Source organism: Camelus bactrianus, chromosome 24 (genome assembly GCF_048773025.1).
Source record: "Camelus bactrianus isolate YW-2024 breed Bactrian camel chromosome 24, ASM4877302v1, whole genome shotgun sequence".
In the NCBI taxonomy this organism is placed as follows: Eukaryota; Metazoa; Chordata; class Mammalia; order Artiodactyla; family Camelidae; genus Camelus; species Camelus bactrianus.
This window is the reverse complement of record NC_133562.1, coordinates 2,675,425-2,702,980: the sequence shown is the minus strand read 5'-3', so window position 1 is coordinate 2,702,980 and position 27,556 is coordinate 2,675,425. Positions and strand designations below refer to the sequence as shown.

The window sequence follows — 27,556 nt, the reverse complement described above, 5'->3', positions numbered from 1 at the left end:
GACAGTTTTGAAACCATTAAACTTCAAGGTAATGTGCACACAGCAGAATTCAGAATAAGCCGCCGAGGAGCAGGGACTCGCTGTCACAAATGTCACTCTGCTTCCATTCTGCTCTGTTGTGGATGGTCCTCACCTCGTCTTTCCTGTGCCATCGCTGGTTCAGTCCCTCTGCATTCATACCACCCCGATGGGAGAAGTAAAATTAAACAAAATATGACTAAGGATGACAGATACTGTGTCTATTACTTTCACTGCTGCCTTTTCTCTTCTAATGTTTAAAAACCTTCGGCTGGCCTGGGACAGTATGTAGGTGCTCACAGGAGCTGTGAGTTAGTCCCGAGTGGTAGACGCGTCTGTCGGGAGGGCTGTGTCTGCGGGTGGCTCTTGGCGAGCAGCATGTGTGTGGGTGGGTACTTGCCACAGTCTCTGTTTTCAGAGGAGGCCAGCTTGAACCTTCATCCAACAGTTACCAAACAGGAGCTCTCACCCTCCGGGCCAGACAAAGGTCGGAGGGGAGGGAATGCGGGAAAGCTGGACTCGTAAGGAATTCCTGGTTGGTAGGAAAGATAACCTAGGGAGATGGGGAAGATGCCTGAGCAGGTAGGAAAGTGAGGGAGAGTGATAATTAAATGCATTTCATGATTGACCCAATGGCCTCTCCTCCAAGGAAATAATGTTAAATTCAAGTTAGAAAAAAAAAGTTGTTTTTTTTTAAACGCCTCTGTATCACTTAGAAAAATTCAAAGAAAACATCTGTATCCCTATTATGTTTTCAATCCCAGGGTCCTTTTCATTCTTTCCACAAGCTGAAAAGCTACAGGATTTAGCCATGAAGAGGGCACGTCATATCCAAGTAGTGACCTAGGAGCCTTTGAGTCTCCAAATGTCCATCAGTCACTGTCTCTCTGTCTCTCTTTTTCTCACACACACACACACGCATATACACAGCTACGTTATTCCTATATTTTTTATAATCAGGAAATAATGTATTATGGTTAACCAGATAGTTGAAATAATGGGAACAAATAGATGTCTGTATCGTCACCTGCCAGTCCGGCTCTAGGACAGGGACATCCAACACAGAAAAGAGGCAAAGCCCCGCCCTCACTCAGCGACACTAACACTGGCCAGAAGCACAGCACAACGCCTATTGGCTGAGGTCAAAGCAGTGGCTCTCAGCTGCCCCCGGGAAACGCGTGCCGTCAGGGAGGGGTTCCTTCGGAAGTCAGGGCTAGGAAGTTCGCATCAGTCTAGCCCGCGACCGTCAGAGCTGCAGGTGCTTGGGCCCCTCCAGAAAACAGCAGGTTCTGTTCTTAATGCTGCTGGTTCCCAAAATGAAGCATAGGATATTGAAGTTATGTTTGTTCCCACATGTGAATTTAACTTGTGAGTCCATTCGTCTTCTTGCTGTAAATAATATAATCCCAAGCCCTTTCTTTGCTGTAATTCGAGACGACTGTCACCGTCAGGGAGTCGTGCAGCAGATGGACATCATGGTTTGGAGGTGATCCCGGGTTGTGATACATGCAGTTGCAGCTTTTTTTAAAAGAAGGTCAACCTTTTCCAGATATTTGTTCAACCTTTCAAGTTGGAGAAAGACTAATTTTTTAATTATTTAATTATTTTAATAATTTTTAATTATTTAACATGACTGTTATTTGAGCCTCTTCAACATGAAATACGGGTGTGTGTGTGTGTGTGTGTGTGTGTGTGTGTGTACGTGTGTACAGAGATCCTGGCAGCTACTTGTCTAAGAGATCCACAGGGTTCTTTGCATCCCTTGTCTGGTGCGTGTTCCTTGCAGACACCCTGACTGGTCCGTGGAACATTCTAGGGCATCTTTGGTATAAGGTCACCTGAAATAAAGCTGAAGCCTTGAGTGATACGTTAATAAAATCTGCCCCCACTTCTCAGCCGCAGGAGGGGAAGGCCGGTGTCTAAGGCCTCCTCCCAGCCTGTCTTCAGCCACACCGGCCTGTCGTTTCAGGTCATCACAGGGTCAAGAAGTGAACTCTGAAACAGAGACCCAACAAAGATCAAAGCCCTGGTTTGTCTCGACGTGAACTATTGTTTGTGATTAGCAATCGCCATGTTTACTAGTCAGTGAAAAGCAGGAGGCAGTGGGGTGGGTAATGAATGCGCCCCATAGTTCTATGTCTGCAAGACACGGGTGGAGTGGTTTCTTAGGTGGTGATTCCGTGAACAGCAATGTTAGAACGTTCTCATTTTGGTCAACAGCCACAAAGTCCCAACTGACAAAGTAAACTAGCCTTTGTTTTCTGTGTCCGGATTTAAGCAACCAATAAAGTTTGCTTAGCGATGCCCATCACAGTCTCATGAAGATGTTTTCTCTCAACACTGGAAATAATACCAAAGGTCTAGAGTTCTCTAGCCACGTGGCCTTGGGCAACTTAGCACTACCGCGCCCCGGTTTCCCTCTCTCTAAGACTGGGCTCGCAACCACAGGTTCCTCACTGGGCTGTTATGAGAATGGAGAGTTAGTGACTGTGACGCGCCTGGTGCCTCCGCGGTCCTACGGAAGTTTCTGTGGTCATTACTTTCATTGTTTTTCCATTTGCTGCTGTAGTGCTTCATCTTTTGCTCTAATGTTGGGACATTTTTTTTCTTTCCCTTAAAATTTTACCTTTAAAAACAACATTATCTGGTAGTTCTCACAGATCCATCTTCAAGAGGACAGCCCCCTCTTCATTTTGGTTTTTTCAGCTGGATCTTGGCAATTTGGTGTAACGTGTGCCAAATAACTTCTTTGACTCAACCAGTAATTATTTCACCCCTACTGGGAGAAAAATTAAATACCTCTTCTTCAGTCCAGCCTCTGCCCTGGTCCTTAATTAACCAAAGCACACAATTAATGGTGGAAGCCAGAACCAGAAAGTCATTTGCCTTTTCATTGAAATTTGCAATGCCTCAAGTTTTACCATCCCTGTAGAATTTTAAATGACAGATAGTTTAAAAATGAGGACACTTTTTGTATAGCCAACAACTTATCTTCAGGTCAGTGTTACCAAGTCCTTCCTCGGTTGCCATCTTTGTCAGCATCATCCAACATGGCAGGACCTGTAGTGGGGCGGAGGGGCCGGTCGTGCTCGCTGGTGAGCCATGTCCCATAATCCCGAGTCGGAATAAACCAGGAGTGTGACTAGGGTCCGCATTGAGGTTGACCTTTGGATTCCTCCCCTTAAATCTGCTTGGTACCCATGGCAAACATGCCCTTCCACCCCCATCCTCTCACAGGCGGCACTCAGTTCAGATTCAGGGAGGGAAAGAAGAGGAGGAGTTACCTCTGCCTTCCTTCCAGCCGTGCTGCACGTAGTCCCCTAGCTGGCCGCCGTGTGTCCCACATCTCCTCCTTCCATGGGACACACCCATGGAGAGATCGTGCTTCATGTTCATTTTACTGGTGCTAATTCATTCCTGTCACACAGTTAATAACTTGCCAGGAAGTTCCCTTCCATTCCCCTCACCCTCATTCCTCGTGTTGTATTTTCATGCCAGGAAAGGAAAAAAAGAGAACTATTAGAATATAATAAGCGTGAAGGACCGTCCTTCTAATTTGAATTCATTCCACATTTCTTTCCTTCTCCACTTCTGTGCTAGTGGGAAGTTTGGCGCTATAACTCATTTTTTTCTCCCTCCTATTTTTTGTCCCAGGCAGTATTGCAGTTTTTTCAGTAGACTTTACTTCTTAGAGCAGTTTTAGGTTTACAGCAAAAATCAGGCCAAAGGTCCAACAGGAGAGCAGAGAGTGTGTGTACACCTTCTGCCCCACCCCCACACACACAGCTTGCCCCTCTGTCAGCATCCTGCACCAGAAGTGTACATTTGTTACAACGGAAGACACATCGTTATCACCCAAAGTTCATAGTTTACATTAGGGTCCACTCTTGGTGGTGTACATGCCGTAGTTTTTAACAACTGAATAATAACACGTACCCACCATTTAATATCATACAGAATAGCTTCCCTGCCCTAAAAATCCTCTGTGCTCTGTGTAGTCACCCCTCCTGCCCCACCTGGCAAACTCTTACCTTCTTACTGTCTCTGTAGGTCCGTCTTCCCAGAATATCATAGCGCTGGAGTCGTACAGCACGCAGGTGTGCATTGCGTGTCATCTTCCACTCCTGACCCTTCCAACACAGTTAAGTTTCTAAGTGCTGTATTAGTGGAGAGCAGAGAATACTTAGTTTCGGCCACATCGTCTTTTTAAACTTTTTGCTTTGAATGATTTGACAATACTTAGAATTCAAATAGTTCCCATAAAATCTGGATTTCTGGTTTCTCCTGAAGTTAATGATGCCTGGGACCTCCCTGAGGCATCAGTCCTCTGGAGCGGAGCGGCCGTCCCCTCCCTGTGCTCCTCCGTCCAGTCTCCACCACTGCTTACTGTCTTACATCTCCTTCACTCATGTCCGGGACCTGCCTGGCCCCTCGTGAGACACCTGTGTTTGTGGAATCTAAGGAGAGGAAAAATGTGGTTAAAAGCTGAGGTTGTTGCAGGAAGGCTTGCTTAGGGCTTGTGAGCTGCGTTTTGAAGGCTCACAGACATAGAGTATGTGTTTAATGGACGTGCGCTTAAAGCTGGAGGGCTCTGACTGGACCTCTGCTTGGTCTGAGCACACTCTCCCAGGTCCTTCGTGGCTTCTTGTGTGCTTAAAGATCAGCAGTGAAATGTGTAGCATGACATCACTGAAGCTAGTGCACACGCGTGGGGATTAGAAAGGAGAAAGATCTGTCCAGTACAGGCTTAGCTTTTTGTGACACTTTGACTGTCATTTCCTAACCTATAAGGATTAGAGGAACACAAGCAAGAGAAGACAAAGAGAGAAGTCTGGCGAACTTGACTGCATCTCTCTTTGTAGGCAAAACAAAAGAGAACTTGGAGGCAGTCATCTGCATAAATCAGTCCAAAGCAAATCCAAGAAATTCCAGCAAAAAAGGGATGTTTTGCCTGAATGATGGCACTCATTATCTCAATCCTTCACTTCAGAGCTCCTGGGGAGACCCGGCTTGAGAATGCTTCTCCAGGGAGCTGGCGGACTCAGAAGTGCAGAGCAAACGTATTGTAACTGTAGCTGTTTCTCTCAGGCCGGGACTGCCTCTGTCCAAAACACCTGTTGAGAACATCCAAGCCCAGACGCTCCTCTCAGACTAGCATGATTGGCTGGAGGAAACGCAGCTCTGGAGAGGACGATCGGAGTCTGCACTCTGGTGCCCCGAAGAGCCATTCCCGCTTACTGCTCAAAACCTTTACAGCTTTAACACTGGCATAGACGTCATAGCTCATTTTCATTTCTCTGTTTAAAAATGTATCTTTTTCCCAACAACTTTTAGCAATAAAAAGGGCAACTTATTAATGAAACCCTTCTGCCTTCCAAGGATGAAATTAAAAGATTATTATAACTACAGGCGAGAAAGCATTTGGATTATGTGGCTTTTGAAAATGATAATAAAGGTTATCCATATGGTCCAATGTTGTCAGTGCCTCCCATTGCATTAGTGATCTCCTAATGGGGGGGTGGTTCTGATTACGTGGCTCATTTTAAGTTCTGCTGTGTCCTAGGTCAGTCAGCGTTGAGATGATTTACTAGAAATAGCTGCTGTTTTCCTGTGTAAGCGCTGCTAAGTGCTTAAGCAGAATTAGAATATTTAGGATATTGTGTCTTGGGTATTACGGTGCCATGGTCTTCTTTAATCCTCTCACTTTATAACTTCTTCATAAGCGTCTCTAATTCTATTCTTGTCTGTCCTGGATGCGTCAGACAACCTCCGGTGATAAAGACCTGGAAAAGTGTGTTTTATCTGTGTATTTGAAAGTCAGTTTCCCTTAGGTTTAATGCCTTTTGTTCGGGTCTCTGTGACTTAAGATTATGAGCTTTTGGTGGTTCGTGAGCATGATGGAGAGGCCAGGGTTAAACTGTCTCCAAAGGAATTACAAATCTCGCCGCCTTCCAAGTCCTTTCTGCGTCTGTTTCACCGAGGGAGGGGGCCTGGGGACGCAGTCCTCTATGAAACTTTGCAGGGAAGCCAGTAATTTGACTTTTTTTACCTTCTGCCCTGTTGACCAGCCTTGATGGGGAACTGCTTTGGGTTCATTTGGGGTCTGGCCCAGTGTCACAGCCACCTGATGGATATGCCCATCAGCGGTCTCTGTCCCCCGCAGGCAGTGTTACAGCGCCTCCCTTCGCGCTGCGCTCCGTTTATGCTGGCATCACCCCTCGCCAGGTTTGTTCTTTGGTTCTGCAGCTGTCCCTTTTAGACTCACTCCTTGGATTCAGTTTGGCTTGGCAAATACTTACTAAGGGGGATTGACTCTTGACCCCTGAGTATGGCAATGTGGAAAATAATTTAGTAGATACATTATGACCGTGTGGTACCTGGGTCCTGCGCCGTTTTAATTCAGCTCCTAGCAGGAGAAGCATAAAGGCGTGTTCCTAATGTCACTGAGGGTTTTGTCGAGGACAATGAATGTATTTTCTCCTTGCGTCTCTGCACTTGTCAGAGAACCTGACGCTCCGTGTGACGGAAGAATACCACTCACTCGGTAGAAGTGATTCCCAATCATCGGTCGGTTCACACTTTGTACCCACGTGCACGTCTACATAATGAGCTCTTTGTCCGAAGGAAACTGGCCAAGAAGCGGAAGGAGACGATGAGCAGCACACGGCAGGAGATGACGGTGATGGTGAGCTCCATGGACAAGAGCTACGCGGAGCAGGGCACCAGCTGCGACGAGGCTTTCTCCTTCATGGACACGCACAACCTGAACGGGAGATGTGAGTGCACGCGCTTCCCCGGCTCCCGGGCAGCTCCCGGCTCCCCAGGGCTCCCCGTAGTGCTGGGGTGAGGGGGTGGGGTGGTTAGGAAGCAGAACCCCCCGACAGCATTCTTATGCCCCTTCCTAGATGACCCTGGAGATGTCCCTATGTGCCGCGGCTCCGTCGGAGGCCGTGGGCCAGGTCAGGGAGCACAGGGAGCCACGGGCCATTTCTGTAGTGACCTGGAGCCGTGGCACCAAGGCTGCCCTCCTCCCCAAGAGGAGGGCACTTGCTTGTCACCCTCCCTTGTGGTGTTTAGCTCCTGTTTGTGTGTGTGCCAGGTGTGGAATTAACACAGGGGAAGCCTGTTGGAAAACAGTTTGCTAAATGGCAGTAACAAGCTAATTGTTTATTTGTTTAGCTGACAAGGTCTGCCTTTATTATAGGGCTGTTTGTGGCAGGTAATACATTAAACTGTATTTCCACTTAAGAAGGCTTACATTTCACGCCAGGTGAGGCAGCCGAGCTCAGCTAATACCTTCCTACGCTGCCACCTGCGATCCAGGTCCAAGGCATTATTTTAGGAAGCTGACAATTACTCGGATTGTGTGAAATACAAAAAGAGCAGGTTCTGGGGCCCCAGTGATCTTCTCTAAAAACTAAATCCCATGGCGCAGCTCAGCTGGGTTCAGGGTCAGAGGTTTCCTTACCGTGGGACATCCGTGTGCACAGGCTGTTGGACCACGTGGGGAAGGACTTGCAGGCATCTCGGTTTCTAATAAAAATAAGGCCGGGGATGGAGAGAAGCACAGAACCATGGTCTCTGGCGAGAGAGGCTGAACTCCGCGCAGACCGTGCGTGCGCCAACCTGACTACCCACTTGGCATGTTCTGATGCCGCATCTCCGGTCCGGCGTCCTCTCCCATCGCACACGCTGTAGTCAGCGCTCTTCCCGCGCCTGCCTTTCCCAACACTCAGCAAGGCTTCTAGAAAGCTTGTTTCTTTCTGTCCACAGTGGCCCCTGGTCAGAGGCCCTGTGTTCATTCATCTGTGTGCACACCCGGCCGCTGGTGTGGAGTTCCACCAGACACTGGCAGGGCACATTCCTCATGATGACCAGTGTCCTCTGCCCTTTCATGGCATCCTCAGTGCAGCTGGCAGAATCCGGGGCACTTGGTTTAACCATGAACTGCCTCCCTTTTTTTATAAAATTTTCTCTGCTTTTTTGTAGCAAATATATTTTTCATTAAAAAAAATATGTAATGTGTTTAATGGCCCAAATAAAGCAACTTAGAATGCATTTGTGTGGGCTGGGTGGGAGAAGTCCTTCCCACAACAGACAAGATAAGAATTTTTGTCACAGCTCTATTTAGCGCTATGAAAGCCACCTTTCCATGGAATCAGTGACAAATGTCCCATAGGTATTTATTAAAAAGGAGGATTTTTAGGACTGTTCCAGTTCTTTGGGGGATGAGGGTGGAATTTAAGCCAAGTTTGTGATTATTGAAAGGTCATAATGTCCTACTGTAAGCTATACGGATGAGATAAATCTCCCAAGATTATGTTTTACATGTATTTACATCTGAAATTATTCTCATTTTATCTGTTGGTCCCCAAGAAATAGTAATAGTCCTCATTTAAGGTTTCATTATCTTGGGAGAGCAAAGAAATCTCAATAACAACAAATATATCCTAAAACCTTTAAGTCTGAAATTAAAGTTATTAGGCCATTTCAATATCGATGACTTTAACATTGAAACATTAGTTAACTGGGGATTATGATAAAACTGCATATAAGCATGACCTTTATTATCTGCTGTTAGAAATAAGATGGACTGGAGGAAAAATACAGCCAAAATCTTATAACAAATTTCTGTCAATGCAACAAGTGGAATAAATCTTGGTTTTTGTTTTAAAAAAAGAAAGAAAAGGAAAAAAGACTTTTTGTCCTAGCAGTTATTTCTTGAACATCAGTATGAAAGGGGACCACACTGACACATGTTCTTGCCTTCCAGGATAGTCCATTAATGCTCCAAACCTTCTGCTTCCTGGTGAAATTCCTCACAAATAAATTTACTTGGAATTACCTGCCCAAAGAGCAGAAATCTACATTAGCAGTTTCTAGGCGTTTGACGTTTGAGCAACAGGGAATATTTGCCTCTGGACAGGAAATTTAATTTGACATTTACTTTTTTAAAAATGTATGTTTCTGTGGAAATCCTAAAATGCCCACGCAGGGAGGGCTGCTGCGGAGGCTGGGATCAGCATCCAGGGCTCACCTGCCCTGAGGCGTTATTTGATGCCTCCCATCAATACCGCTGGTAGAGGAAACACAGCAGGAGGAGTTCCATTCTCTTCCCACTCTCCTTGAATCCCATCCGTGGGGAGTGACCCTAAGGGTAAACTTTGTCCCGATACCCTCTTGATGCCTTTAGGGTAGGAGCGTAGTTACTGGGAAAGGAAGCTTTCAGAAAAGGTGTTCTTCACCATAAAGAAGAATAAAATAATGCCGTTTGCAGCAATACGGATGGCCCAAGAGATCGTCATTCTAAGTGAAGTAAGCCAGAAGGAGAAAGACAGATACCGTATGATTATCACTCACATGTGGAATCTGAAAAAAAAAAAAAGGGAAAAAAAGGACATTATGAACTCATTTACAAAACAGACTCGCAGACATAGTAAATAATCTTATGGTTACTGGGGGAAGAGGGTGGGAAGGAATAAATTTGGGAGTTTGAGATTTGCAAATGTTAGCTACTATATATAAAAATAGATTTTAAAAAACAAGTTTCTTCTGTATAGCACAGCGAACTATATTCAGTATCTTATAATAACTTTAATGAAAAAGTGTATGAAAACGAACATATGTATGTGTATGCATGACTGGGACCTTGTGCTGTACACCAGAAATTGGCACATTGTAAATGACTGAACTTCAATAATTAATTAATTAATTAATTAAAAGGTGTTCATTAGACAACTAGGCTTCCATCCCCAAACCTATTACAAGTCTGGATACGTTTGAGATCTTTCAGGGTTGGGAGGCAAGCAGCTTTTAGGAATGAAACAGTGCAAAGAGTGAAGGTGGAGAATTTCAAACTAAGCCCGAGCATTATGAGAGTGGAGAGTAATCTCTGCCAAAACAAACAGGAGTTTTACTTAAAAGGGGGAAAAGTAGACATGTATAGTGGGAATGGGTTTAATTTTTATCCAAAAAGAAGTATTTAAGATATATTTTTTTAATTTTAATTCTTATTTTTTTATTGAAGTGTAATTGATCCATAATGTTAGTTTCAGGTGTACAGCAAAGTGATTCAGTTACACACATACATACGTATATATACATTTTCAGATTCTTTTCCATTGCAGCTCATTACAAGAAGTTGAATATAGTTCCCTGAGCTGTACAGTAGGTCCTTGTGGTTTATCTGCCTTATATATAGTAATGTGTATCTGTTAATCCCAAGCTCCTAATCTATGAATTTATTTTCATATTTTTAAATATATATAAAATAAATATTTATAAAAATATATATAAATACATTTTAAAGGTGAAAATAAGCATAGTTATTTTGTATCTGCTTTGCACATTTTTACAGGACAAACTAACATGTCAGTGGGTAACAGGCATCATGCTCACTGACCCTGGTGTGTTTTACAGATACTCAGGTGTTTTGTCCTTATCTTCATCAGTTGCTCTCTTTTTACCTGGCAGCTTACCACAAATATACATTCTAAATGTAATACGTCTCTATTTTAGAAGAACTTATAAATGACAGGCAGCTTGTGCTCTGTTTCTGGTTCTGCCATTAACTAATTATACAGTTTGAAAATATGAACACAGGTGAAAACGTTATCTGAAGGGACCGGCTCCACGAGAGGGAAAGTATATTAACATGTCAGAATAGAGATGACGCTCAGGAACCACAGGGATGTGGTGGTGCTTCCCGTGAAGCAGCGATGTCGGTGGGCATTAGTGTCCTGATCAGGAACTCAGCGTCAAATTAATCATATAACTACCATTAACTCATCAGAGGAATTAAAACGTACACTTACATCCAGCTTGAGCACTTGAGCACATTCAAATCAGTTATCTTTACACTTTAATGAAATTAAAGTGTTTTTAAAAGCACTAATCAATTAAGATGTTGACGAGAGTTTAAAAATATTTTAAAATAAGAAGTATCCACTTTCAATGGAATCAGACAAATTGGATGAGATTGACTTTACCTCTTAATAATGGGAGGAAGAGAAGTTGTAATCGTTAAATCTTGAGTGTTTCAGAGGAAGATTTGGAAGAAAAATAGGCATTTTTTAAAAGCATTTAAATGACTAACAGAACAGAACGTAGGCATGCAGTTTCACCTTAAAAATAATGTGCATGGAACGTCTCCTTTATTCTTCATGAAACAGATCACAGCATCGTGAAAAGCTCTCTGAAAATCCCAAGTAAGAGGAAGGCGAGGGTTTAGCAAATTAAAAAAAATTCAGAATATTCTCCACAAGCCATGTGTAGATAATTCTCATACTCTTAGTTGTTTAAAAAAAAAATCAGCTCAGCATGATTGCAGAATCCCAAAAGCAAAGGCTGGAAGTCAAAAAGGAAGTCTAATGAATTTCTCCGTCCAAAACGGTGGCCGTGGTTGTGGGGTTTTTCCTTCCGCTGTGGGGCCAGGTGTGCGATAGAAGGTGGCATGTCCTCTAAAGCACACATAGCTCCCCGAGACTGCAGAAAGTGACGGCGCTGACCACACAGACGTGGGTGCGTCTCCGACGGGTCTTGGGTCAGCAGTGCGCCCGGCACGGTGCCCACGAGTGAGCGCAGGGCGGTGTTTCCAGGTGTTGCGTCTGCCCCCCACTGACTGGCCTTTGTCTTATTTACAGCCGTGTCTTCACCGTCGTCCTTTACGATGAAAACGAACACACTGAGCACATCGGTGCCTAACTCCTATTACCCAGGTAACGGGTTTTTCCACGTTCCATCTCTCCGTCGCCCCGAGACCCCGTAGCAGTCGGAAGCGGCCAGCGCCCACTTTGCTGTCCAGGCTGATGGAGGGGCTTCGTGTTTGATGTGCTGTAGCCCAACGCTTGCTGCGGTTTTCTGCGGGGAGACTGGGGGGGCCTTTCATCGTCATTTACTGTTCTTTCTCTTTTTACTTTCTCTGCCTTGACCCGCTTATGATGTTTGACAGACCCATTTGTGCCAACTGCAATTTTAGGTGAGAACATTTCCCTTTATCACAGTTTATTACAGGAGTAATTTAGAAAGTCCGCGGCCACTGTGTAGGAGACGGGAGTTTTAATTTTGCCTGATGTGGGGATTGTAACCGGGACAAGGGGAGTGGTAGGTGGTCTGGAGGGGTGGGAGGTGGGCATATAAAATAACTTTCTCCAGACAGTCTCCATTGATAAGAAGGGTTTGCCGCCTGTCTGTTGGGAATGACACCAAAAGGTTCAAATGAGCTATCCCGGCTCCAGTGTTCAGAATTTAAAGTCAAGTTTGATCCCAAGGAAAAATACACTATGTCATCACTCAGCTGTGCACTTGTAAGAGTGATTCTGTCCAATGTGACAGCCATGAAAGTGAAAATAGCTTCTTATTATCTTCACTTATTGCTAAGCACTAAAAACTGCAATTTCCAAAGCAGCATTTTTCTGATTATGCCACATGTTAGGCAGAAAAATGATCGCAGTAGAGTTTTGGCCCCCGACCTCTCCTCGGGGCCACTCAGGTTGCCCCAGCATCCAGTGTCTGTCACTCCGTGGCATCTCAAAGGAGCTGATGTTGTTGACAGCACAGTGAATGGTGACACTCTAATCACATGGTTTATCTTGTGTCAGATGTCACTGGAAATGAAATGAAATGTTAGCCCACTGGGGCAGAATGCATGGCGAGTAGGAAATATTCCCAGTGGGGGGGTTAAAGAAAAAAATCCCGTTTGTCCAAGTACAAGAAGCATGAGGAGGCGTGCCATCACCTGGATGTGGTCGAATTAAACAAGTGGGAGCTGCCGTGGCCTCTGAGACACACCGTGACCCAAGTGTATCCCGGCTGTGTCTTCTTTCTGCCGCTAACCTTGCCAAAAAGGAGCACAACGCAAATGGCTCCAAGGAGCCTAAGACGCTGCCGCGGCCAGACTCCACCCTCAGCTGTGCGACACCTGCGTCCTGCCTCTCGCTACAAGGGTTTACATCTCTGTGCTTCTCTATTCTCTAAGTTGTTACATTTTTTGTATAGAGAGCGATCTTTTTTCCCCTTATGGCGTTGCCTGGGCTTAATGAAGTCAGTTTGTTGCCTGAGGGAAAAAATGAACTCAGACAGAAGTTTTAAGAATGGACATAAACTGGATTAGTTAAATTGGCATTATTTTGAAGACTAACAAAACCCTCCAAAGTCCCCGCCTTTTAATACCAACTGTAAGGGAAAGAAAGCTGCATTTTTCTCCTTTTCATAAGTGAGGGGCTCGGGCTAATCTTAGGCACCCGAACAATGAAGTCTACATGCAGATGACGTTTGCAGAATCTCTTGATAGGTGAGGATTTGATATTTCTTTGTGTGCCTGGCATTCATTCTGTGATTCCTCTAGTAGATGTGCTGACCTTGGGGGAGCTGGGAGTGGGGGGAGCTGTGCTGTGCATTGTCAGAGGGAAGAAAATGTTCAGATTTCACAGCAGGATTTAGATAAGCTTATTAAACCAATACCATCTTTTAAAATCGAGGCTTTGTTATTCCGAACGCTAATGACATCTTTTAAAGTTGGTTAGGCTTCTTTTCAGAGAGAGAATCGCTCAAATAGACAATTCAGGTAGCAAAAATGAAGCGCATTGTGAAAAGCAAGTCAACCAGCTCAACAAATAACTGTTACTGTGTTGAGTTGGTACCAGCATTCCAATGTTCAGAAATGGCGCTGCTTGGGAACCACGTTATTGGGTGCAGAGGGAACCTGTATATCACATAGATTATCACTTGAAACCATGCAGAGAAGATAAGCCGTATGTCTCCTCTGGCATTTTGGGGGCATAGTGCTATTCTAATTGACACCAGGATGAGAAGAAATGTTTTGTGGGGACTCGGAGCTTAGCACAATTAAATCCACCAGTGCCTTTTATCGTCAGGGGCTAAGGTGCCCAGCCCTAATGTATAAAGCTTTAGTACAAGTTATATCATTTTCTTGCAAAAAAAAAATTAGATGGATGGATAAATGGATAGCTAGGTAGGCCCTTCTCCACCCTCAAGACAAGATTCATTCCAATTCAAGATTTTTCAACTGGTTTGTTGAAAATTCAAGATAATTTATTGACGAATGTCAGTAGAATGAATTCTCAGGTCTTAGAAAACCATCAGAACGTTTAGTGAGGAGCTCTATTTCTGGTTTCCTCTCAGGCATAATTTTTTTAATTAAAAAATTATTGGTGGGTAATTTTTAGCAGATATAGGAAGTTAGTGACAAATGACGTATTTTATCAGTACTAATTCTTTCTTAAGAAGTCAGAGGAAACTGATTAATCACCAGTTCTGATGGAATCAAGATCTTCTGCCAGTGTGAGTGGCCCAGTTGCAGAGCAGGCGCCACACGAGAAGCCCGTTTTGCCTGCGGTGTCTCCGTGCCAGGGAGCAGCGCTCCTTCCTTACGTGGCCTCGGCAGCGTTTAAGTGCTTTCAAATGTGTCCGCACAGTAACGAGGTCAAGATGTCAGTGCCGTGGGGGATGATACGGTGGTGGCTGCTCTGTGGTCTTGAAACGCCCAAGGATGCCTCAGCCTGGGGTCAGAGGACCGCAGGGCTGCATGCAGTGGATCCACGTGAAAGGCCACATGATTCACCTAGGGGGAGTTGAGAAGATCAGTCCACGGTGGAGGGTATTTAGTTCCATTCATCCCAAAAGCTACCGGTCTGAAAGAATGAGAGAGAGGCAGGGGGAGGAACTCATGCGTGTCCCATTTATTTTAGTATAAAGAGCAGAACCCCCAGGTAAACGCTCCAGGGGCTCAGCGCTTCAGCAGGGAGCCCTGCCCCGCTCTGAGCTTGGCAGTTGCCAAGGAACAGATCTGCTGCTGAGCATTTCCCAGTTTATCTGCAGCTGTTCTAATAGATGGGAACGTAGGAATTTCAAAGCAAATCCAAATGAAAAAAGAAAAAAGTCATGAAATCAACTACCACCTTTTTTATTTTGTCTTTGTGTCTTTGGCCACCTCGTAGTGATCCAGGTACCATTCCAGCAGCAGCACATGGCTACACACTTGTGCACCACCCTCATACCATGCATCCCAGGTGCTTTGCAATGCAGATAGAAGTGAGATTTCAAAGCCAGGCCCAGTTCGTCAAGCGCCCTTAAACTAAATTTCCTTCGGAGCCAAACTTCTCAGCTTAAACAAACAAACAAACCAAAACCCGTAGCTGAATTCCCTACTGATAAACTATCTGGTCATTTTTTTAATTGAACATACCTTTTCTTACATGTTTTCATACTTTATCCCTGAAATCAATTTTGATTTAACGTTCTCCTTTTAAGTGCCTTTCACATTATTGTTTGATGAGACACATCCTCAGTCGTAAAACAGCAAAAGGGATTCAGCATTATAATGAGTTAACCTGTAGAATGTGGAACTCTTTTAATCTAATAGCACTGTCCTGCGTAAGACATTTTTTAATAGCTACAATTTCTGCAGTTCATTAATCTAATTTACTAGGAGTCTTCCATTAAAATATGGCCTCTTTAGGCTTATTTGACCAAATTTTGACATTAATTTTGCAGTACAATTTGGTTGACTTGTTTAAGAAATTTAAAAGAGAAAAATGTGTCGAATGCAAATACGACTTATTTAGTCATTACTTGGTTCATGGGGGATGAAGAGCAATTATGATACTATTTTAACCTCCTTTTTTGTTATTGAGTGCTTAAATTAAACACCTCCATCCTAACGAGATGGGAGAACTGAGGCTTTGCCCTCTGACCACCTTTGAATAGAAAACTTAACTGTCAGATTAAAGCACAAAATAAAAACTACCTGTAATTATTCACGCAGTACTATTGCTTATGCCCTGTTTCCTTTTTCTCCTCCTCTTTTCTCCTGATATGTATCTTCTTAAAAGTGCCTATAAATGGTAAGTTCCCCCACGCGCCCGCCCCTTGGAGAAGGTGTGGAGGGCTGGGGTGGGGGGTCTTACCTGTAGATTCGGACGAAGCCAGCTGGTTCTGCTGTGTGCTGGCCTGCATGTTGGCTCCCGTAGAACATCCCATGAGTGCTGTGTTGGTCCATCCTGTTCTGTCCAGCTTTCTGATCCTGGCGCATGTGAAGTGACTCATCCAACCAACTTCCCTCCCCTCTCCCCGTATCAAGTCCACATTTTCATTGCTAGCTTTGTAAGCCAACCCATCTTGTGCACTTTTATTTTGCTCACAGAACATTCGTACAGAGTTTATTCACGTCATCATCCAAACCAGTTAACTAATCTCCGTAGGGTTACAAGACTGGCTTCACACCAGGCCTTGGTGAAGTTTCAGACAGAAACTTCGATGAACTTTAGCACCCGAAGGCTGAAGGATTCTTACCAACTAGCTTTGTGAAAGCAACATATCGTTTGGACTGCTTTGTTAAAAAACAAACAAACAAACAAAAACCACCAAAGAGTCCTGCCTCATCCCTGTCGATACTGCCAACCCCGTTTAAGGTTCTAAACGTTTAACTTTCCTTTCTTGCTGAGCCATCATGGGGACCGGCGCGGCTGTAGGTGGAGGGATGTCCGCAGCACTCCTTAGATTCTCGGCGACCCCGGCGTAGCTCCTGGTCCTCCCTCACTTTCTCCACGGCCTTCTTTCCCCAGACGAGTCGCACACGATGGCCAGCGACACCAGCAGCTTGGTGCAGTCCCACACCTACAAGAAGCGCGAGCCGGCCGACGTGCCCTACCAGACCGGGCAGCTGCACCCCGCCATCCGGGTGGCAGACCTGCTTCAGCACATCACGCAGATGAAGTGCGCCGAAGGCTATGGCTTCAAGGAGGAGTACGAGGTGAGCACGGGCCCCGCATCCCTTGGGGCTCCTTCGCCGCCGCCCAGGACTTGGCGCCAGGTGTCCTGCGCACAGCATGTCCAGCCAGCCGGTGGCGCCCACGAGGCCGGCCAGGACAAGACCAGTGTCTCATCGTCCAGTTCCACCGGTGGTGAGACTTCCCACTGGGAAGCTATCTTGCGCTCAGTGGGAAAAGGGGGGATAGGCCACCTTTTTCTTTGTTCCGCATAAATTTACAGTGAAAACAGAGGCCTGCTAGGCTCCTTCCCCATTCCTGATCACCTTTCTTGGCTTTTCCTGAAATTAAGTCTGGTGTTGAATCCCAATCACTTTGTAGTGTTATCTCAGAAAGAAGCTGCCCCCCTAAGACAACTGCAGACCAGCCAGCGACGCCTTGCAGGGGAGACGGGGTGGAGTAGAGGGGCCGGCTGGTGTCAGGCTGTGACAGCTGTCACTGCCACCAGCCCAGGGAGCCGGTCGCCGTCCTGGGATCTGGGGCAGACACCCCTGGGCGGGTGGGGAGGGATGGGTTCCAGGAACAGCGATGTAGACTCTGGCACCATATGCAAAATGTACCCCACCCCTTCCACAGCCTCTGTCTGTAGCTAGTTCTGTTGGAAAGTCATTCATAGAGTGAAGAGAATTCACTGATTTGGAGAAGTCTGGTTCAAAAGAGCACGCCATCACTGAGTGTGTGTGGGGGGGGAGGTGTGTGTATGAGAGAGAGAGACTGTGTGTGAGTGGGGAGTAAGAGGAGCACAGGAAAGGGCTTGGATCTCTGTTACTTTATTAAATAAAATTAGTTCACAGTCATTGGTGAAGATAAAGGAGCAGCAGCGTGCTTACAGGAAGTGTAGGATCATGTAGCTTTGTGGCTTTTTATACCTAAGAATGGATTTCTGGTACCATGTCTACCTGACTCACTCACGACTGGGGAACGTCTTGTCTGGAATTAGAGTCTTTTTCAAAATCAGTTCCAGTTTGAAAACTCTGCTTCTTTCTCCTTTGTGGGGACATTCACGATACTTCATTTTATGCCCCACATGCTCTGTTGTCTTGGGCTTAGCTGCATTACTGAGCATAGTCACAAAGACTCGTTACAGCAGTAAGAGCGGCACCACTGCAACGCAGGTCTCTGTCCAGCTCAGGCGAACACCCAGACGCACCTTGCTCTGCTGACACCTGTGTCCGCGTGGGTTGCCAGTGACCTCAGTTCAGAAGACTGCAGAGCCAAGGAAACTCACACAAGCCAGGCCCCAAGGCTTTGATTTAAGTCCAGGAAGTATTTCCAGGTGAAGTTCTGCATTTTAGCCATCCTGAAGTTCTTAGGTTTACCTTTACCCATTTAATTTTATAATTCAGTGAAATTGACTGCCTTTGCATATTTCCTCATGCACTTTCAAAGGCTGGCTTAGGAATTAATAGGATTAAGAGCAAGACTTCCAAAAGCATTAATATCTTATGAAAGACAAAATTAGGTTATTGAGAAAATACAAGCCTAATGAATAGAGATGAAGTCTTTAGGTCTATCCAGCATTCAGAATGCAGATATGGCTCTAATGTTTATTAAAGATGTTAACGTCAAAGAGATTAGTTATAGGCTCAAATAACAATTCATAAAATAACCCGAGTCCAGTTTTTCATGGACCATTTTAAAATACCGACCTTAGGACTTCCAGTGACGCGCCACAGATGGTGCCTATTTGACAGTATGCAGAAAGTTAGCTCCTATTCACATCTCCTGAAGGAACCTGATTTGTAAGTGCAACCGAAACAGTTCGTACTCATCTTAAGCAATATGTTATAATTGATGATTCATTAAGAGTTGTTATACTGTGAAATAAATGTATTAATTACATTTCAAAAAACTTTTTCTCAGTAGATCAGAGAGGACTATTTAACAGTGATATATACCGGTAATCCAGTCACCACATTACACACCTTGAAGTTACATCATGTTCTATGTCAGTTATATCTAAACAAAGCTAGGAAGAGAAAGTAAAAACTTTTTAATGCCAAAACCATTATCAGTTTTTTCTTTTTTTAAGAAGGAAGGAAAAAAAATGAAGAAAGAACATATACTAGAGGGGAAATCAGGAACAAATAGGAAGGTGCTATTGGGAGAAACCTGAGGTGGAAGTTGTGGCGGGAATAATCTTAGCGTTCAGTGATTCTCAGGTTCTTGGGTGTCACCCTCCTCCTCCTGCAGGGCAGGGTGCAGATGTGGGCGGGAGAATCAGGGCAGGACAGAGCAAGCGGGACGTGAGAAGTGGTGCTGGTCCGTGGGTAAACCCCTAGAGAGGATGCGGGCACGGGGGGCACCTGCTACGGGTCTCACCTGCAGCCCGGAGTCCTACCCTCACCACCCCGGCCTGCACGCACCACGAGTTAGGTGCCCAGACCTCCCCTTGAGGCGCAGCCAGACTTGCATGTGTTAACGGGGTGGCAGCAGGTCCCAGCTGCATTTACCCCGGTCCACTTTCTCTAACCCCAGGGAATTTTTATTCCAGTGTGAATCTGGAATATCCTTAAGTGGAATGTTTTAAAGCTCATTTGGCTTTCAGAACACTAACCAAATGCATCTCTTTGACTCTCGATGTGAAGTAACCACACTGAAAGTCAGGCATGTGTGACTGTCTAGTGTTCTGTGAATCTCGTGGGTCAGATACCAAGAGGCTATAGACTGGGACGAGGCTCTGATGCCAAACTGCCAGGATTCCAACTCAGCCTGGATCGAGCTGTCTAAACTCTTGGCCTGTTTCCTCATCTGTAAAATGGAGTAACTAGGTCCTCAACCTCATAATGCTATTTTGAGGCTTAACTCCTTGAGTGCATCGTAAGTGCTGGAATTGAATCTGGCATTCAGTTGAAGCATTAACTAGTATAAGAGGAAAGTCCTAATTTATAATCGGATCCGGGAGAGAGTTCACTCGGTGTTCTTTACAGGGAAGCTGTGTCCATTACAACTTCAGTACCTCTCCTGTGTTCCGTGCTCTGGGTGGACTGAGCCCAGCCTTTCATGGGAAGGGCTCAGTGCCTGTTTGCTTCATCTGTAGGGCCAGATCATTCCTTTACCACGTGTCATATTTCATCAAAACTTCCCATGGAAAAGTAACTTAAATAAGTAGGTGGGTTTGATTCTGTGGAGAAAGAGTTTGAGAACTGAGGCAAAAAGTTAAGTATTTTTCCTTTTTTGTTTAAATTAAAGTGTAGTTGACTTACAATATTATATTAGTTTCAGGTGTACAACGTGGTGATTTGGTATTCTTATGGATTTCACACCAAAGTTATTGTAACAGTGTTAACTGTATTCCTAGTGGTGAACATTCTATCCCTGGGACTTACTCTTTTTTTTTTTTTTTTTTTACAGTTTACCAGGTAAAATACAGTTTGCTAGGTTAAACCTGAACCTCAGATGAACAGTGAAGAACTTTTTAGTATAAGTATGTCCCAAATAGTGCATGGGACATACTTACACTAAAAAGTAGTCATTGTGTATATAACACTCAGTTAATACTTTAAAATACATGCTGTTGGGGGAAGGTATAGCTCAGTGGGAGAGCACGTGCATATTAGCATGCACAAGGTCTTGGGGTCAATCCATATAAACAAACAAATAAGTAATAAATAAATATAACCTAATTACCCCCAAAAAAATTAAAAATTAAAGTAAAACAATTTTTGCTATATTTATGCTGTCATCTTTTATTGTTGAAATAATATTTTCATATCTAAGTTAGAAAAGTCCTAAGGGAGGGTAGAACTACAGACCACAGAATGCACTTTTTTGAAACAGTGGTTCCACTAGTGTCTTTGCAAGGTCAGACCTGAGGGGAGGTTGAACTTAACAAGCTGCGCTCATCGGTTCAGCAGAGAATAGCAAGCACGTGGGGTGGACCTGACACTCCCGGGGCTGGGGACACAGAGGAGGCGCCGGCTGCAGGAGAGAACAGCCAAGGGGTGGCTTCAGCACGCCTGGTGAAACCCCATAAGAGAGATCTTAATCAGCAGTGCTTTGAAGCCCTGGGGTGCAAATCTGGGCAAAGATGACTCTTTCCTCAAAGGAAGAGTTGAAGTTGGCCAGGAGGAGGCGAGAAAGTGGGGTTCCAGGCCGACAGGAAAGCAGGAGATGGAGGGCAGTCAGGGCTCCGTCGTGAAGGGCCCCGTGTGGCCCACTGAGAAGCTCGGACATCACCCTGACTGCCACGGGAAGAGGAGGGGGACTCGGGTAACGTGAGTCTCGCTCCTGTACTTGGCTCAAGATCTGTTAATACAAACAGCTCGGTTTTTTAATGCCACTATATGAGGCGTACAGGAACTGTTTGAAAGATAACAATCAACACCCAGAAAGTAAAGGGAGAAGGAATGTGTATTTACTGAAAAAGTGTAAGATGAACCACATCGCTGTGTCCCCATTCAAAGAATGTGGTGCGATGCTTGGCCTTGAGACTTGTTGAAGCCATGAGTTACTTCCATCCTGAGGCATCCCGGGGGGTAAAATGGCAGGAGCGCCTCCGGTTGCCCCCCTGGCTCAGTGTAATCGCCCAGTCAGCCTTTCTGGTTTTCTTCAATCCATGGACATCTGGAGGCACCAGCCACTTAGATGATAAACTCCTTCTGAAATAGTGACTCTCTCTCTGTTGACACCGTTTCAACTAATGCGTCTTGATCTTTCCCCAGACAGAAATGTCCAAACACTGACCGACACCCTGGAAGAAAGGGTCCGTCTAAACAAGAGGGAAAACATGGTGGGGGGTGAGGCAGAGCAGCACGAAGTGCCGAGTTTTTTATCCGATTCTGTTCTAACGAGATCGGCATGTGGCATCTCTCACCAGGGAAATGCAATAATTTGATTCAAAGGAACCTCAGACATGAATCACAACAGAACAAGTAAACCAGGCTGAAATGAACAGAAAATGGCACGTTGTCAGCGGAGACTAGGTCGGGGATCTCAGGAGAAAGACCCAGTGAGAGGAGCGAGTTCGTGACGCTGGTGCAGAAGAGGAGCTGGTCCTTTCTCCCCAAAGGCACAGCCCGGTCTCTGCTGAGCCCTCGGGGAACACCGTGGTTTCACCGGAAATGTAGAAAGAAGAGGCTGCACTCCAGGGAGCAGCGGAGGCTGAGCCGTCCTGCCCTGCAGACCCGGGCCTCTGTCACCAGAGTGAACAGGGAGATTCCGGACTCTCCGTCTGCCCGGAACCGCGGCCTCACCCTCCACGGGGCAGGGCAGAGCCGGAAGTCGCTCCCTGCTGCCTTAGGTCCTGGGACACGGGAGGGGGTCCCCCGCTCAGTGGGGACCCTTCAGCGTTAGAATTCCTGCCCCTCTGTCACCCCCAAAAGCCCTTCTTGGGTCCTTGATTTTTGAACTGATTCTGTCTTCCAGGGTCTAAGCAGGGGGGAAAAAAAAAGCATTAACCTTAAGTAGGAAGGTAGTCCTGTAATTCTAAAAGAATCCATGTTGCTATCATTGTAAAATGAAGATAAAGGTAAAACTGCCCACAGCAGGCCTCCTGAAAAATCACGGCTGGCACTGGTTCCTTAGCTAGTCATCAGTATCCCTCCGGGGCCCAAAAATGTACCAGTTACTAGAGCTGAGACGCATCAACCTGAGTCACTCTTGCAGCCACTCTGCAGAAAGTATGTGCGCGTGTACGTCTGTGTCCAAATATATTTAAAAAGCACTATCCTGCCTGCTTTTCTCCTGTTATTTCTCCAGGGGCCAAACACTGAGGATGAATTTTATAATTGAACGTGGGGATTGTTTTTTTGCTCAGTGTAAACCGGCGGGTCAGAGACATTATGCCAAAACCTTCAGGCTTAAGTACAACTTCTGCCTTTTCCCAAGGAACCTGGATTTTTTTTTTTTTTTTTTTTTTTGAGCATGTCTAGCATCTTGTAGCTAGCTCCTTGGAGATATTTTTAACATGTATGGATTGTATGTTCCCCCCCCCTCTTCCCCCTGTTTTCTAAGTAAAACTAATGATTCTGTTCCATGGAAGCACGATGCTGTGTTTGATGCTTCATCTGCTGGACAGAGTCGTGGCAAGCTCGGAAGGAATTGTCGTTAAAACATCTCACTTGACCTCCAAGATCCAGTTTTATTTAAAATGTTCTTCAAAAATAAAATAAGATAAAATAAAATGTAAAATGATACTCTTGCCTCCCACCTCAGGGAAGCCAGGGAAAACTGAAAGAAGAAAACCACTCCCTGAAAACCCCCTCCTCCCCGCAGAGGCTGAAGTCTGTTTCCTGCTGAGATGCCCTTAGGCGGGGAGGGCCCCCTCCCCCCTCCCCCCACCCCCAGGGAAGACGGGCAGGATCCTCGGGCGGGCGGGCGGGCAGGCAGCAGCCCCGGGGAGGAGGGCGCCCTGGTGGTGCTGTCTCTCCCCGTGGGAGGCTGCTGAGCAGAGAGAGAACTGCAGCCTCTTCTAGACAAGTTCTAAGAACCCTTTGTGGGGTTCTGGACACAGAGGCCGGGGCATGTGGGACGAGAGATGCTTCGTGTTAAGTACCTGGCAGAAGCATTGCCAGCAGAGCTGGTCCCTGCTGCTGTGTGTGGGCCACGGTGGGCCACGGCGGGGGCCTCCTCCCACTCACCTCTGGCCCCCACTCTTCAGATGTGCTTCCAGTCCCCGTGTCACACGCTGGGGCACCAGCTGCGTCAGTCAGCCGCCACAATCAGTTGCAGGTTATTTTCTGTCCCACAGGACACAAAACAAACAAAACAAAACCATCGAAAGCCAAGGTTGGGGTGTTGGGGGAGCCTTGGCGGGCACGGCAGATACATTAGGAATCACAACAGCTGCTCCGACAGTGGCTGCAGCAGCCAAGTGAGCTCTGTCGTGTTTCTATCCTTTGATTGTTATGGTTATGTTGAGCCGGTTCCATAAGAAAATGGCAAAAACTTCTGTCTGGAATTTTGAGGCTGCTTCAAGCTGTTTGGGGCCAAGCAGGTGTATGTGTTTATGAATACTTTCTCCGTAGATCAGAATTTCTGTGTATTTTCAAATAGCGCCGCAGAGAGGGTTGATGTTACTATGAATACTTGGTAGATTTTTTTCTCCAAACTACGAATATAAAAGCGTTTGTTTTCTTTGTCACGCGATCCATTTTGTCACGCTTGCTTCCAGGACCTCTGATGTGTTAGCTGAGCTTTTAATCCAGTTCCCTTTTGCCCACGCCCCTGATAATATCATGTACTCAGAAAGCTTCAGCAAATTTAGTTTAAAATGGTTATTTCTTACGACTCTCCATCCTCCCTCTGAGGATAGCTCGTGGTGGCAGACGCGTTCCAGTTTGAAGCACTTTGAGTCAACTGTCTGGTTTCCCTTTTGAAGTTACTTAGTAGAACTTTCTTGATCTCCCCTGGGAGGAGTGAAGCACTTTTTCCACTTGTTAACATGCTTCTAGTGTCAGATGCCATTAGTCACCGGCCCGGCCCAGAGGGGACTGTAAGGGCCGCTGTGTCCCAGCACCTGCCGACCTCATGTGCATCTGGTACCAGTTGGATGCTGTCACCTCCCGCTGATGTGGTCCAGCTGCCCTGGGCACAGTCACATGGCCCTCCCTCTCCCTCACCTCCACCCCAGCAGCTCACAAGTCCCACCTCCCTCCCCTCCCACCATTTCCACCCCATCCCTGCCTCTCCGAGCCCACTGGCTGGCCCTCCTGTCTTGCCTACACCCTAGGGATGGCCCCCCATCTTATCTCTTGACAGCTGGTCTCCTTAAAATCCATCCTCCACTCTGCAGCCGGTTTTCTTTGTGAAACGTACACGCATCACATCTGATTTCTTGCAAAAACTGGAAACTCCTTAGCAGAACATACTCAGCCCTCCATGCCATGATGTCAGCCTGTGTTCCAGGCTTTACCTTTAACTACAGCTGCTCTCCACCACGTGCTGCAGGGTCCAGTGCCTCTGAATTAGTCGCCGACTCTCACACGCTAAGCACCTTGCTGGCTCTGGGCCACCCTTCATGTCTGGTTTCTGCCTGGAGGGACTTCCGGCTTCCTAGTCAGCTGCCAGATCCCTCCAGACCCCACTCACAGGCTGCCTCCTCTGAAGTCTTCCCCAGTCTCCCAGTCAGAAACACCAGTCCACCCATGGTCTCATAGCTTGGCGTTTGAGTGACATGGTAGGTGATATATTAATTGATAATGCAGTGGGCAATATGTTAACTGATAATGTTGTAAACTATATGTTAGGTTGTTCAATAGATAGTTGAGATATACTACTAAATATGAGTTACTTTACATTTGTTGAATTGATTTTTGTGTATTTCAACACTTATACCCCTAGAAGGGAGATGAAATTAAAGATGAATAGACCTATTTAAAAATACTTATTCAGAATGGTACAGATTATCACGTAGGATCGAGTGGGTTAGTGGCACCCAGCCAGGAAAAACTGCGCTGACCAACCCGAACCTTACAATCCTGATCACTTACAAACGGGAAAAATGGCGTGGCTTCATCTGATCACTTTACTCGCGGAATGCCAACCATGTGTTTAAAATTTTAGCGTCAATATTTTTATCCCATGTTTGATTTAATTTCTTTTTTAATCCCTTAATAGAAAACATGTAGAATCACCTAGAGATGTCAGTGCACTTCATAACAAGGCTGTTCCAAGAGAGAAACTGTATGTCATCAAACAGATTCAAAGCTCTTGAAAGGAATCTGTGTCATCAAAGATGTATGTTAGCAGGGAACAAGGTTTGAGGGGTGGGCTTTTCTCAGAATCTTGCTTGGCTCCTAGAATCTTGGTGATGATGTTGGTGGTCCCTACCTTGGTCTAATTCCTAATTGCTAGCCCTCTGCAAAGATACGCACACAGATAAATAGATCGAGGGAGATACAGAGATTTCCAACCACGGTGTTACCACATTAGAATCATACCCATTTTACAGATGAGGGAATGGCTTGAATCTAAGTAACTTGCTGAAGGTCATCCCACTTTGGAGTGGTAGGACTTATTCCAGAATCTCTTGACTCCAAAGTCCATGTTCTTTCTTTTTTAAAAAATACTTTTATTGAAGTGTAGTTGATTTACAATGTTAGTTTCAGTTATACAGCAGCAAAGTTGATTCCGTTTTTTTTTCTTTTCGGATTCTTCTCCATTATAGTTATAAGAAATTGACTACAGTTCCTCATACTATACCGTAGGTCCTCATTGTTTATCTATTTTATATATAATAACATGTGTCTGTTAATCCCCAACTCCTTCCCCTTCCCCTTTGGTAACCATAGTTGGTTTTCTGTGTTCTTTCCACGACACCAAGTGACTTCCCCCTGCAACACCACCAGAAATACAGACATACAGAAGTTAACCTTGTGTTTTATTGATTTGACTTGTAGTTTCATGGCAGGAGTGTGATTTTCCTCCATGCAGTTTTATTTGCTTTGAAGTGTTCAGTCCTTTGGCAGAAGACCCATCCAACCCGGGGGGCCCTGCTGACGGGGCCAACTCTGGTTCGTTTCAGTATTTTAGCAGCAGCAGATTCTACCGGTTAACCTCGCTAAGTGTCCCAGCTCCGCAAGGAGGCCACTCTTACATGCTCTGGTTTTTCATTGTCAAGAAGTGCGGGAAGATGATTCGGCAGGTATCTATTGGCCAGCCTGGCTCGTGGGAAACCCACCAGGACCAATAAGCTAAAATCAAGCTGCCACTCTTGAAAGTCACAGATCCCATCAGCTGCCTCTCTCCCTGCATTGTTACATCACTGCTGACCAGCCCAGTAGAGGGAGGGAGGAAATGCAGCACAGATGTGAGTTGTGTGTGAAAGCACACGGTTTCCACAGAGATCTTCTCCGGAAGAGGGTGAATCTTTCTTCAGTGAGATGATACAACAGAGCAGTGACAGGCTTGCGGACTGAATCTCTGACCTCTGGGCAGAACCAAAATAACACCCTTAAGCTTTGACTAAATGATGCAGAAAAATCGCCAGTTGAAAAGGCGATTATTTTTTCCCCAAAGAATAGTGCTAGGAAGTAGAAAGGACTGTGGACTGCCAATCAGAAGACTTGGGTCCAAGGGTTTGACCAGTCACATCATTGAAGAGTCTCACTGAGACCCTAACCCTGGACCCTTGAATGAGTCACTCACCTTCCCTGAAGCAACTGAATCAGTTGTGAAGACAGGTGCTTCCTAGACGCCTCTGATTTTATAAGTCATGCTGTCACCTTGGTTTGGTTGATGTATCTCCATGGATGGGACATTTTTTGGTTGACATATCTCCATAGATGGGGTGTTTTTTTGGATGACGTATCTCCACAGATAGGATGTTTGTTGGTTGACGTATCTCCACGGATGGGATGGTTGTTGGTTGACGTATCTCCACGGATGGGATATTCTCCAGTGGGAGACCCTGAGCAGCTGCCTGAGAACTGCAGCCTGGTGGTCACTGGTGTGTTGAGGGCCATCACTGGGGGCCCACAGGCAGTTCTCTGGCCCTGTCTCACCAGTTTTGAGTTTATTCAGCATTTCTGAACAAGGAGATTTCTATCCCTCTTCGTTCGTCTTCCTCTCTCTTCCCCATTTCAACCTCTTCCCAACCTCACTTCTAACCCCCACCCCACCTCCAAAACACTGGAAACTCCAAGTTGAGAGGATACAGTATGATATTAGTACAGTTTTGTATCAAGTCCTCATCATGTCTAGAAGGTGTCTATGATCAACATACCATTACGTCTCTAATCCCCACTGACCCGTTGTAAGGATCATGAATAATAAGGAAATATATGGATTAAATGTTTTGAATTAATTTA

At 45.6% G+C, this 27,556-nt stretch overlaps 1 protein-coding gene across 2 annotated transcripts in view; it reads left to right on the top strand.

Annotated features, from left to right (window-relative positions):
• PTPRM (protein tyrosine phosphatase receptor type M) overlaps positions 1-27,556 on the top strand; it is a 605,027-nt gene that overhangs the window by 471,321 nt on the left and 106,150 nt on the right. For both annotated transcript variants that reach the window (XM_074352449.1, XM_074352450.1), the window contains 3 exons: positions 6,643-6,794; positions 11,661-11,735; positions 16,602-16,789. In XM_074352449.1, the coding sequence (XP_074208550.1) occupies positions 6,643-6,794; positions 11,661-11,735; positions 16,602-16,789 (415 nt within the window). The remainder of the gene's footprint in view (positions 1-6,642; positions 6,795-11,660; positions 11,736-16,601; positions 16,790-27,556) is intronic.